We start from the raw sequence: 13,833 nt of genomic DNA, 5'->3' as shown, positions 1-13,833 counted from the left end.
AACCTCCTTTTTCTAGCGATCGCTTCTTTTCCATATCTTCATTCACGTGATTAAGGATACATCTATCGTCATCACTGCGAAATGTACTTTTGACTGAGGCGACGAGGCCTGATTTGAATGAACGATTTGTAGCACAACCCAATACTGAAACCGGGTTCTGTTACTATAACCAATCCCGCTTTACCTCGGGCACAAGGTTAAGAGTGGTCCTGGATTAGAACGGGTCCCCTGCACACTCATCACAACACACCACCAGGGTCCGTCATCATGGACCTTATTCACGTGGCGGCCATCACTCCCCCAGTGGCCCTCAGTCCCCCAGTCCCCTGGTGGAGGCCCCGGGGCTGGGCAACAGGTTGGAGGCACCAGGGGGCCCCAGGGCTGTCCACAGTGAAGGGATCCTGATGTCACCTTAAAGCTGCTAGGTACGATTTAACAGCTATTATGTAAGTGGGTCATTTGTTAAAAATGGTATAGCCATCCATTAGCCATGAGTGAGCGAAATGCTCTGTGAGAGTATGTATCTAGTATCTAGTGTCCTATATATGTATCTAGGAATAGGTATCCGCACAAATTTAGATTTCAAACCACTCCAGGCTCATTTCTGACCAATCAGGACAACTCCTATACGGCTGGTTCGGGAAATCCACCTTGCTTTTCAATCACAGGTCTGTGAAATGACACACTTCTTAATGGAAGTGAAACGTATGGAGGCAGGGGGCTAATAAGGAGGGGACCTTTTTGACGATTTAGTTCAACCGATCAAGTAGGTGACCTATACAAGGAGTTTTTCTCAGTATTTCGGTACAAAGGGGAAATATCACATTATTTAGAAATGTAGAACAAGCATCAATCCGCTCAACCATCCAGGCCTGTTACTGCTGTACAAACCCTGTGCAAAGCATGCATCCTGCAGAGATTACTAATCGCTGGGTTTGGGTGAAGCAAATACATGCAGACTGTTTACATTGTACTACGGAAAACAAAACATATTTTTGGAGCTGGATTATGTGCAGCTGGAAGGAATGTGAGTCAGAAAGAGAAACCCTTAAACTACCAACAGTTAAGGACTGTAGTGGATTCATTCCAGTCAATCTTTAAAGGGTTCATTATGACCAACCACAGTCGTTCCAAATCACAATGGAGGAACTAACCCCATTGATTATTCTTACACTTTTAGTTCCCCTTTCTATGAAAGCGTTTTCATCATTTCTTTTCAGTATATATGATGGGAGAAGCAAACACAGGCACACAGACCCACTTCCATCGTTGAGAAGACAAGACATCAGCTCTGTCGGGCTTGAGAAAGGTAAATTGAGATCAATTTTGTCCGTCATTCCTAAATGGAGACCATTCAGTAGCAGAATTGCTGACTAACACCGATTTCTCAGAGAAGAAGGAACGTTGTGTTCTGGAATAATTTTGATTGAAAGTTAGTGGAGTAATGATAAAAAGGGTTAATAGCAGAAGTCGATCAAATCATGCTTCTAATCTCTTCCTCTTGCTTCTCAACAAAGTCCATGTATAAGGTATGTATATCAAGGAAAATAATCTAAGTTCCCTAAAGAGATTTTCCATCTTGTTCATTTGGTTTTGACATTTCTTCTATTCGTCAAAATCAACATACATTCAGGGTCTTATCCTCAAAGTGTAAGAATATGTTTCTGAATGGGTGAAGAGTAGTAGTTGTAAAGCACTGTGGGTGACCACAGATTAGAGTGCTATGGAAGCACAGTCTATTTATCTTTTATATTCATTAACATCTATATGTCTATTCTTCTAGCATGCGCTCACTGGCTCTCTTCCTGACTTTTGCGGTCTTCGGCCTCGCTTCCCCTCACCTCAACGACCAATGGGAAGCATGGAAGGCCGAGTTCCAGAAGGTGTACACCAATGAGGTACGACCCCCCGTGTGTGCACGCACACACACACACACACACACACACACACCCCTACACCCTTCCTCACATAAACACCTACACACACACCCACACACACACACACACACACACACACACACGGTCTGCTCTGGTCTCCTCCAGGCGGAGGCGGTGTACAGAAGGGCCGTGTGGGAGAACAAGTGGAGGCTGGTGAGGAGGCACAACCTGGAGGCCAAGGCCGGGAACTCCACCTTCACCCTGGGCCTGAACCAGCTGGCAGACATGGTGGGTCCTCCAGCGCCTTCCTGTGGCTCTCGTCCAGCTAAGTGCTGCTAATTGCAAAACAATGTTGATCTGGATCAGACCGGTTCCCTTGACAGCCCTTACTCAAACCACCCATTGAGTCCCGGTTGTAATCTCCCGATACATATCTGATTAGGATTAAATTTGATATATTATACCAAATATACCATCAAAACGGATTGTAACAGCTAATCACATATTATACCACACCTGGTGGTATAATATGACACCATTAATCCAGAATAAGGTTCTTGATCGAGGACTAATTCAGGCCAAATGTGTAGAAAACAATGGGTTATATCAAGAATTATATAATTTAATTAGGAAATTAATTAGCATAGAATATAGAATAACATTATGACCGTCAGTCCGATTTAGAATCATGCGGAAAAATGTGTTTCATCTAATCTGTAGCTGATTATCTGAACGGATCACAGCGAATGGATAGTTTTGGATGGTTTTGTTTCTGTGTGAACTCAAGACCGCAGACGAAGTGAACGCAAAGCTCAACCGTCTCAAGGAGGAAGACCCCGCCAGCTTCGACAGCTGGACCTCCACACGATGGGACAAGGGGGTGGAGAAGGTCCCAGAGAGTGTGGACTGGAGGCAGTACGGCCTGGTGTCTCCTGTCCAAAACCAGGTGAGTGAGGAGGACAGAAGGAGAGAGAGGGAGACGCCAGCGGTCCATGAGCAGCTGATCAAGGGCGTGGTCAATGTACATCTGCCTGATGTACTAACATGCACACACACACACAACCGCTCACACATTAACACCCACACTTGCATTACACACACTAAGACACACACTATCATCAAACACCCTCACATACACACACAAACACACACCAGAGATGGAAATTAACTTTTTTGCCCACCAGCCACTGTGGCAGGTAGATTTAAAAATCTACCAGCCACTCATCTTTTTTACCAGCCACTTTTTATACGCTATATATTTTTTTAATATATGCGTACATTTTAAACAATATAATAGTAACACTAGATAAGAAAAGTGTTTTTCATACACATCATTTTTTCCAACAGAAGTGATTTTGACTGTAAGTAGGCGCTACCAAGGAACTGAGTTGAAAATGTTACACTCTTACCGCATATGATAAACAATACACAGGTATCTGCCATGTTAAGTCATGTTTATTTCAAAGGTGTTACGATGACAAGTTTGGGGATAATTCATCTATACAAAGTATTTTCAATAAAAACAAATTGACATATTAACAATAAAACAACATGCATGGCTACACCATCATAAGTCAATAGGAACATTTGTTTTTTCAGTGCACTGGCCTTTTAATTTCTTCAATTCAACCAGATGAATAATGAAATCTGCCCCTATAACGCAACAGATGTATCCTCTCGGTATAGGAAGACTCATACTCTGCCTATGCATTTGAAATTAAACATTTGAAAACAGACCATGAAGAAATAAGAACAAGAAACAATGACTTAATAAGTGCAAGACACATTGAAAAACGTCAGAATACATTAATCTGTATATATATATATATATATATATATATATATATATATATATAGGAACTCGTTAGCGTATCTGTTTGTGTACGTTCGCTATGCAGCCCTGCTATTGCGAGTTCACAGACTGGCTTTTGTCAAACGAATACCCATTCAATGATGGATTTAATATGGAAACAAACGACTAAACATTGGATCTTTGTAAGGATTTATATGCACGTTACGGGATGAATTGATAAACTCCTGTAAGAGCTACGATGGCACAGATGACAGCTGATTTGGAACGGAACAACAGCAAAGTGAGGAACCCCGACTTTTTTATTGTTCAATTATTAATGTTGTTTTTGAACGAGTATTGGAATAGTCGCTCGGAATATCCAACGAGTATTCGAAGCCTGTAAAATGGTATTCGGGACAGCCCTACGTCTTAGCACACACACTTGACATCTGTTTTGACCAGACTGACAGAAAGCAGCTGTTTGCCAAACAAGTGAGCAGAGCTCTAAGGTTACCCAACATGATAGTTTTTCGACAGCAACAAACTATTGCATCAGGCCTAATAGAAAATAAAAAATTAACTTACGTGCAGTGCCATTCGAAGTCTTGAAATGGCCTTCCCTTTTTGGCAATTGCGTGTGCATTTGGAACTAACTTCTATCCAGCTGGGCTGTTTTGAGGCTAACGAGCGTCCTCATCGCTGTCGTGGTTTCGGGCGCTGATTTTCCCTTGGCAATTTTCAAAACGTGAAGGTGACTTTTTGAGGACTCGTGGTCCTCCACGGCTTCCAATTTTAGGTTTTGTGTCCCAATCACAAAACTATTGGACCTGTGGCCATCCGAAGCATGTTTACGACAGAGAGCACAGAACATTGTCTGGCTCGTCCCGTCAAACACCAGCCGGTCACGGTGTTGCCCACTGTCCGATGTTCGCCATCTCTTATTAAAACAACGCTTCTTTTTGGGGATGACAGCCGTACTATCATCCGCCACCTGCACCTGGCCTACACTCTCCTCAGCTGTTCTCTTTCCTCTGGTGAGGAAACGCAACATTGCTTTCTCTAGTATTTTTTTTTATATGTCAATAATTAGCCTAGCATACTATACCGAATGTTGATACCGGCATATTATCTCTATGGTTACCGGTATATTATCCCGGATTATGGCAGTCGCAGTTCAGCAAAAGAGGCGGACCTGACTGGAAAGTATTACCCGACATAGTGGCGGGTGAAGTGACACAATTCACCCGCCACCATACAAATCCACCCGCAAATGGCGTGTGGCGGGTGTTAATTTCCATCCCTGATACACACACACCCGTACACCCTTACTCAAATAAACACCCACAGATGCATTACACTACTTCACACACACACATAGCATCACACACCCTCACATACACACACAAACACACACACATATAGCGTCACACACCCTCACATACACACACAAACACACACACACACACATATTCACATCAGCTCACACAAACATAAACACCCACACTTGCGATACACTACTTCACACACACACAGCATCACACACCCTCTCTCTTACACGTACACACACACACACACACACACACACACACACACACACACACAAACATATTCACACTCATATGTGAAATCTCCAGGGGCAATGTGGCTCCTGCTGGGCCTTCAGCGCCGTGGGGGCCCTGGAGGGCCAGATGGCGAGGAAGACCGGGTTCCTGGAGCCCCTCAGCCCCCAGAACCTGCTGGACTGCAGCTACAAGAACCACGGCTGTAACGGCGGCTGGGTCTCCAAGGCCTTCCAGTACGTCATCGATAACGACGGCATCGACTCCTGGAGATACTACCCCTACGAAGAGAAGGTGCCCTCGGTTTTCCTTTTCCTAAAGTTCGTTTACTACGACTTAGAACACAAGGTTCTGCTATTTTGCTCTTCTTGAAAGCACCCTGCTGTACCGACAGGTGCGGGTGTGATTAGCCGTTTCAAGCTCTGCCTTGCCCAGTGCTTTAGTGACATCACAAGGGGGGGTGTCCACCTAGATGTATGATTGATAGAAGAGACAATCCGTTGCTACAGTCCACTGGGCAGGCTGGTAGGCTGATGTATCCAGCACACATCTTGGTGGACTCTCCGACTTGTGAGTGTCACCAAGTGCCACCAAGTCACAGGGGAGGTCAGATTTTGATTGGCTCGTCATGGCTAATCGCACTCACACCTGGTGGTAAAATAAGAGCCCAGTACAAAACATGAAGAGGTTAATTGCTGACGTTATTGACTCCAAACCATGCCCACAATGTGCAGAGAGACAGACATACATACAGATAGATCAGACGGACAGACAGACCATAGACAGACATAGTTGCATACATATTATACATGAAAAACATACATAGTGTATAGACAAACAGACAGACAGACAGCATGACAGCATGCAGCCAACAGCCAGACATGCCTGTACACAATTCAACCTAGTTGTGTGCGCCTTTCTTCTGTTTCTAATTATTTCGCTACACTTCAAAAGGTCAGAGATTGCCGGTATTCGTCCAGAGGAAGAGCTGGCTACTGCGTGTCTTTTGCCTCTGTCCCGAGTGGCAATGAAATGGCCCTGCAAGCTGCCGTGGCCGAGGTGGGGCCTGTCTCGGTCGGCATCAACTCTGATTTGCCGTCGTTCCAAAGCTACAAAGAAGGTTTGGTGAACACACACACACTGACATGCATGACAAACAATCAGATCGCTAGGAAAACACGGTACAGCAAATCAGATCACTGGAAGATATACAGCAGAAATCTAAATAAGTGAGAATGTAGGTGGTTTTAAACATAGAGAGACGTTATTTTTATTGAGAAAGTGTTTCACGCACCTGTGATAGACAGGCAAGATGGATTGTCCAAACCAATCACATGAGATGAGAGATGAGAGATGCCCTGATTGGTCAGAAATCAGCAGGGATATAGCAGGGATATAGTACAGTATATATACAGTATAAATTGGCTCATGTGGTGGCAGGGGCTGTCAATTTAAAACAGATATTCTCACAGCATGTCACTCACTAACAGCTGACAGACGGCTCTTCCGTCAAATATAACAGGTTTTTTTTTGTTCGTATTTTCTGACATTATTCACTTTTCTCTAATTTAGCATCAGAAAATTTCCTTTGCTAGAAGGAAGTATGAAATCCAGTACATGCACTGCTTGTTGTTAAAAGCAAAATGCTACTTTTTTGTAGGTGTGTACGATCCGCCAGACTGCAGTACTGAGACCGTCAACCATGCTGTACTGGTGGTGGGCTATGGCACAGACCAAGGCCAAGATTACTGGATTGTGAAAAACAGGTGAAGACCACTCCCGTACCCTATCTGTGTGGAGGCTGTTTGTGTATGTTCTTGAAGCATCAGATAGATATTAGAAAGACAAAGCAAGGAGACGCAGCTGAACACAGCAGATCCTGGTCTGACGTTCCTACTATAGTAATTAGTAGGAGCTATAGATAGTAGTTAAATACTACAACTACTATTGGGTACCAATGACAGAGGACCGGAGCTTAGTTTGATAGAATACGGGAACAATATCCGAAATATGCCAATATGAATATCATTAAATCACTTAAATAAACAAAATACTCCCAGTGGAACATTTTAGTACAAATGCGTGCCATTGGAGACGAAACAAAGTGTCATTTAAGGCAAATAAAACTATTTTAACCATTTAGCAAATGCCTTGTTTCCAGTGGCATCATACATTTTGTATTCAGCACAGAATTACAAAGACCAAACAAATACCATACATTAAAAGTGGCACGCAAACTAACAATGATAAAGTATACAACTTTATCATTGGATATTGTGGTGTTTTTTTTTCTCCACATTTCAACATTTCTCCACTCTTCCTTTCAGCTGGGGTTCTAGGTGGGGAGAGCAAGGGTATATCCGCATGGCCAGGAACAAGAATCTCTGTGGGATAGCGCGCTGTCCGTTCTACCCTATAGTGGGTAACTGATCGGGGTCCCCTTGTGGTCGTTCCAGCATCCAACAGCCTCACAAAGAAATGTTATGCTGAATACAATAAAAGGTTTTGATTGTTTTTACTCTTCTGTGTCTCCTCATTGGTACATGCTTCTTCTGGGTTATTTGTTGTCAGTGTTTATTTGTTATAATCCTGAATTCCAGTTAGAACTAGAATATTAAACAATGATTACAATGATAATTCAATGGGCATACATTATGATATAAATGAATAAATTGTGAATACAAATAAAACATATATATTGTCATAAAATGTCTATGTTCTACCAGAAAAAATAGTTTGCATTTAGTTTTTTGTCAATTTATCCCCCCCCCCCCCCCCCCCCCGCCCCAATTCATATTTGTATAGTTCTGTAAATGCTGTGCAAACTACATGACTTCCTGGCTCAATTAGACACACCTTGGTTAAATTAGCTACAACACAGACAGGTGCATAACATCCAATTAGCTACAACATCTTTCCATGGTCTTTGTCCAGGCATGTCTGTCAGTGCTGTGTTCTTCTGGTAAAATAACCAGATTTCTGACTACATTTTAATAAGACTCATTTGAATTTAGGGACAGGTTCTTTTGGTGTTCTCCGGTTATCTCTCTCACTCATACTAGGCTTTTTCGGGTACTGGGCTTTATTATATAGCTTAGTGTGCAAAAGTCCCCACATGTTAGAGGGCAACATAAGCATTCATATTTGACTGGATTACTCAGGATTATTTTCCGTCTACCTGCATTACACACGGTTTGTAGTCTCAGAAAACCTTCATCTATTAGGTGAAGTGAATGTGTGTCATACTAAGGTGCACATTTCTGGTGGGTTTTTAGGTGCGGCAGCATGTTTGGGAGCCTACTTGTCCCCCTTCTCTGTGGATACGCGGTGGCCATCCTCAGCCCAGAACTTGACAAACATTGGGGACTTTGGAAGAAGATGCACAATAAAGTGTATTCTGATCAGGTAGATGGGATTTTGGTCATTTGTCTACATGGGATGAAACCTGGAACTGAAATGAGGTTTGAATCAAACGTGGAACTGAAATGAGGTTCCAGGTTTGAATGATCAAACCTGGAACTGAAATGGCTGTGACCCGTTTGTAAGGTGAATGATCCAACCTGGGACTGAAATGGCTGTGTTCCGTTTTTAAAATCAATTGCCAAATGTGCTGTCTTTTTGCAAGTTTGAATGGGGCTGCTAACCTGTGCTTATGATCTTGTGTATCATTACAGTGGCATTAAAATCTAGTCATATTGTTTGTTAAAGGGGACATATTATACCACCAGGTGTGAGTGTGATTAGCCATTACAAGCCGTTTTGAGAATGTGCAGCATTCACAGGTGGGCCCGTCCACCTGTGATGTATGACGGGTAGATGAGCAACGTTGGCTAGTCCACTGGGGAGGCTGGTAGATTGATCTATCCAGCATGCCAACTTTGCTCATCTATCCGTCATACATCTAGGTGGACACGCCCAGCTGTGATGTCAGAAGCTGCACATTTTCAAAACGGCTTGAAATGGCTAATCACACTCACACCTGGTGGTATAATATTACCCCTTTAAGGGGGTAGGCCTATGCCATGAAGTCTGACTGGTTGTTTAAGGTGCTTGTGCTAGGATGCATGATGCTAATGTGCTCTCTAATAACTCCAACTCTTTTATGTTGAGGTATCCTACTTACCTTGTCTTATAAACTTGATTCCCCTGTGTTGTCGTCCAGATTGAAGAGTTTGGCCGCAGGCGAATCTGGGAGGTGAACTTGAATATGATCAATGTCCACAACCTAGAGGCCACTCTGGGCATGCACACATATGAGCTGGCAATGAATCACCTTGGAGATTTGGTTAGTATCTTTGTCATGAGGGCAGATCATTTTGATAGATTATTTTACGTGACTCTATTGTTGTAAATGATTGCTATTTTATGGGAACTTGGGCATTGCATTTGCAAGGTTGAAAAGATCTTAAAAAAGGACTATTAAAAGGCTTCTGGATTTATTTGACTAACTGTCCTAATGTTTTGAGTTGTGGTGGTCATGATCTTCCACTTTTATTTGTACTTCCTCACAGACTACAGAGGAAGCATCAAGTTCCCTCATGGGCACTCGTGTCCCAGATGACCTTGAACGGGCCATGTCGAACTTCACCAGAGTCGACGATATGTCCGTGCCCTCCAGCCTGGACTGGAGGAAGAAGGGCCTTGTAACGGCAGTCAAAGACCAGGTCCAATTATCCATTTGGTCCTAATTGTTAACTGCTGTAGTACTTGGGATCCTTAATCCAGGATCATTGTATTTTATATTTATACATGGCTGTGTCAAAGTTTGTCTGACTTAAAATGTGGCCTTTGAGGATGACTGGGAAAAGCCTTGCCTCAAACTGCTTTGGGATCCAATATAGTTCATCCTTGTCCGTCGCAGGGTTCCTGCGGGTCCTGCTGGGCCTTCAGTGCCGTGGGTTCGTTGGAGGGCCAACTGAAGAAGATCAATGGTTCCCTAGTCTCCCTCAGTCCCCAGAACCTCTTGGACTGCTCTATGAGGTTTGGAAACCACGGATGCCACGGTGGCTATATAGTCGGCGCCTTCCTCTACGTCATTAAGAACAATGGCATCGACTCGGATGCGGCGTACCCCTATACAGGCAGAGTAAGTTATCAATAATGCTAAGGGCAGGACTGATTTTAAGAGCTTCGACATCATTGTCAGGTGAAAGGTTGGAAAATCATGGCGCACCAAACGCAGATTCAGTTGTGACGTCAGTCTCTAGGTTTGCGCCACCTCCAGGGTTTCAATAGTTTAATGTTCAATTCCTTTCGATTTTTCAGATTGGATCTTGCAAGTACGACCCGAAATTGAAGGTTGCGAGTTGCTCTGGTTATAAGTTCTTGCCGAAAGGGGATGAAGTGGCCCTTAAGCATGCCATTGCTATGATTGGTCCGATCTCAGTTGCAGTAGACGCCTCCCGGCCAAAGTTCCTCTTCTACCATCACGGTAGGAGTGGTGTTGATGCTGTAAATGCCTAACCACAACCTTAAAGTCTCAACTTAACTTTAAAGGGAAGTGTTCTAATTTCCTGACTTGCACACAATGGCTGCTAAAATTATTATTCTGGCCACAATTTACTATTGGAAAAGCTGTACCTCTAAAGGACACTATTATTGAGACACTTCAATTGACCTGCAATCCAGCAAATTGATTTTGGGTTTGTATTTGGAAACGAGTCATTCTTTACAAAGAGAATAATACGTTTCCCCTGAATAGGTGTGTACAGGGACCACACATGTAGCCACCAGGTTAACCACGGTGTTCTGGCCGTTGGGTATGGAACTGAACATGGACGGGACTACTGGCTTGTCAAGAACAGGTGGCGTTTCAGTTCTTCAGTAAAAAAAAAAAGATATTTTGAGAATAAACATATTTTTCTTGAGTTTGCTATCTGGCTTGACTGTTAGAGCTTGGATTTCCCTTTGGGGGGGGGGGGGGGGGGCAAACATGTTCATAACGTATAGACCCTTAAACTCTTTGGCTAAAACGCTTAATGGCTCATATGAATTGGGTTTGATCCATCATATTGTGTGTTTTTAATTCCTGTTTTCAGTTGGGGTGCTCGTTATGGCGAGCAAGGCTACATCAAGATGGCCAGGAACAGACACAACCAATGTGGCATCGCTCTCTATGCATGTTATCCCACCATGTGAAGGCCAGACTGCCTAGCTCCCAAGCTTTGGTGTATTTAAACTTCGCCAACTTGAATAAAACTCAAAACAAACATTTTAAAATTGTTACTTTGTGGTTATGTTTGACATTAGAAAGATGATTCTTTTATTTCAAACCCTGGAGGGGTTCCATTAGATGTAAACTAAACTATCTCACTCAGGTTTGGCTAAAGGGCCAGGTCCTATCCCAATTGAGAGCAATTCCTTTGCAATCAGGCCGGAACAAGGCTTCTTGAAGTGTTTGTGAAATTTTCCAAAATGGCAGCCAACAGCTAGCCAGCCAAAAACATAAAAATGAATTGGTACTGTAACTCAATGGTATCATTTGACCTCTCCTCTTGGACGAACTAGCTCAATTTTACAGATGAGTAGCTGATTCTAAGAGGTAATCTATAGGTGAACTCCATGTGTAGGTCAGTTTGGAGGAAATCTGAAAGTAAACAATGGGTGGCATTGCACACACCAAGATGGGTTTAATTTTTTTTATAGATTTTTATTTTCTCAGAACTGGCTAGAGTGCTAGACCCAGCATAATCAACAATTCTCACAAAATAAATACAGCACCTTCATCACTAAAATATTCTCAATATCCAGAATTTTACCATAGTTTTACTAACATTTTGAACTCTTGTTTACAAAACAACAAAGACGACATTAAAATTGTGCCACTGGTAGTTTTTTTTTTTTTTACGGTTCCTTGGTCATTTGTTCCACGACTTGATATTTTCACGTACAAACATCTAGGTTTCTACACATGGTACACTGATTTCAAACTCAAATTTGAAGAGCAGAATCATTGTGAAACAGGTTGGATCAGCCAGTTTCTCAGGACCAAGTTGAGGACCAAGATAATTACTCAATCAACCTGTTCCACTTGGCCAAAGCCGAAATCATTCGTCAACAGTTTCCATGCTATTCTCGGTACTCAAACCAAACTCTAAATTGTTGTATTTCTAGTGTTGTGTACTAGAATCCCAAACTCATTTGAAAATTATTAAAATAAAAAATACATAAAATCCAGCACATGATTAACGTTGAATACAAAACTTTTACATTTTTAAGACATGTTTCAATAGACGGAGGGCATTCATTTTGAGTTAATGACTTCACTTTTGGTTTACCTGGTGACTTGCTAAGCGGAGAGCAAGGGTCCAGGCAGTGGGTGCAGCCTTCCATCTCATACAACAGTGACGCCATTCCTACAACACTGCCTTTGTGCACTTCCGTCTTTCCATTCCATGGCATCTCATTGCCTCCCCTTTTTCGTGTTTCCTTAAGGTAATTTTGGACAATGTGCTTTTTATGATTACTTAGTACTGCATCCTTGACGTAACAGAGTGCTTCCTGGGGTCAAAGGTCATACCGGAACCACGGTCACCACCACACACTTTCAAAATTAACTGCACACCGACTGGACCTCACTTATCAAGAGTAAACACAGCAAGCAACATACAGGTCATCTCACGACGGCAAGGAAGAAGACTAGTTCTTGCTTCAGACGAAAAATGAAAAAAAGTAAGGTAACAAATAAATGAACAATCTGGCATACAGTAGATCCGAGGAGAGACGATACGACACGAACATGCTTTACGATCAGTCATTAGGACCAGGGCTTCTGATCACCCAAAGGGTTCTGAGCCACCAGCTCTAACTTTAAGACAACACGTTGACGTCTGCACTGCATGTATTATTTTCTCTGTGTACGGTTTATCACATGATAAAACCGTTTGTTTGGTGGTCCCTAAAACTTAGTCAGTATTTCCATCTCAGGGATGGGAATACCACAAATTAGAAAAATATGTTTAAGTTCACACCCATTCGTATTCGAGCAACAGCACTCTGTAAGCGGTCACCCAAACATATATCTCAACATACATAGGACAAGTTAAGTAATTCTAGGACTAATGCACACATACATGCGTACACAACCACATACACACAATATTGTACAGCAATAGAGTTTTTGTTCTTTTCACTCAGACTTACACACACACACTCAAATTATGACGTTCATCTATTGGAGCATTTTAACAGCTCTCTTGGTGATTGTCACCACACACACACACAGGTGAATTAGACTGCAAAATAAATATTTAGACATCCTAACTTACTGATGACTATCTTCACTTTCGTCCATCAATAGTCAATCTGGATTAATATTCTTTGAAATTATATTTATGGAGTGTGTTGTACACTCCACTTGTATACTACTTAAGACCTCAGTAGGTGATGGGTTTGATATACTGTGCCCATGGGATGGATGAAATTTAAAGGAAGCCCTTGAAATTAATCATTTGTTTCTGTTCATTGGGTTTTTGCAGACGCCAAATGGAGCTCGGGGGGGGATATATAAGAAAACATTAGTTGGTCCTTTGTATGATTTGTGTTTTAAATTCACTGGCGTCGTGAAGCTACATTATCGTATTCTGCATATTTGATGTTTTGTGCC

At 42.5% G+C, this 13,833-nt stretch overlaps 2 protein-coding genes across 2 annotated transcripts; both read left to right on the top strand.

The window, feature by feature from the left end:
• Window positions 1-1,227: 1,227 nt before the first annotated feature.
• On the top strand, window positions 1,228-7,742 carry LOC307085022 (cathepsin K-like). The gene is made up of 8 exons (XM_079749642.1): window positions 1,228-1,309; window positions 1,784-1,898; window positions 2,043-2,165; window positions 2,665-2,823; window positions 5,304-5,522; window positions 6,183-6,348; window positions 6,889-6,994; window positions 7,556-7,742. Exons 2-8 carry the CDS (start codon window positions 1,785-1,787, stop codon window positions 7,656-7,658), a joined length of 990 nt encoding a protein of 329 aa, XP_079605768.1. The 5' UTR covers window positions 1,228-1,309; window position 1,784; the 3' UTR covers window positions 7,659-7,742.
• Window positions 7,743-8,371: 629 nt separating this feature from the next.
• Window positions 8,372-11,366, top strand: LOC307085023 (cathepsin S-like; the record flags this gene model as incomplete). The annotated part of the gene is made up of 8 exons (XM_079749643.1): window positions 8,372-8,420; window positions 8,504-8,633; window positions 9,391-9,513; window positions 9,740-9,892; window positions 10,090-10,314; window positions 10,494-10,659; window positions 10,930-11,032; window positions 11,267-11,366. Exons 2-8 carry the CDS (start codon window positions 8,514-8,516, stop codon window positions 11,364-11,366), a joined length of 990 nt encoding a protein of 329 aa, XP_079605769.1. The 5' UTR covers window positions 8,372-8,420; window positions 8,504-8,513.
• Between the last annotated feature and the right edge of the window lie 2,467 nt (window positions 11,367-13,833).

The sequence above is a fragment of the Pollachius pollachius genome (assembly GCF_949987615.1).
Source record: "Pollachius pollachius genome assembly, chromosome: 13".
Taxonomy (NCBI): domain Eukaryota; kingdom Metazoa; phylum Chordata; class Actinopteri; order Gadiformes; family Gadidae; genus Pollachius; species Pollachius pollachius.
This window is presented reverse-complemented; position numbering and strand designations above follow the sequence as displayed.

Coding starts and splice junctions, on each gene's coding strand:
- LOC307085022 (XM_079749642.1), top strand. CDS start 1,785: ATGCGCTCACTGGCTCTCTTCCTGACTTTTGCGGTCTTCGGCCTCGCT. Junction 2,166..2,664: donor TGAACCAGCTGGCAGACATG/GTGGGTCCTCCA, acceptor TGTGAACTCAAG/ACCGCAGACGAAGTGAACGC. Junction 6,995..7,555: donor TACTGGATTGTGAAAAACAG/GTGAAGACCACT, acceptor TCTTCCTTTCAG/CTGGGGTTCTAGGTGGGGAG.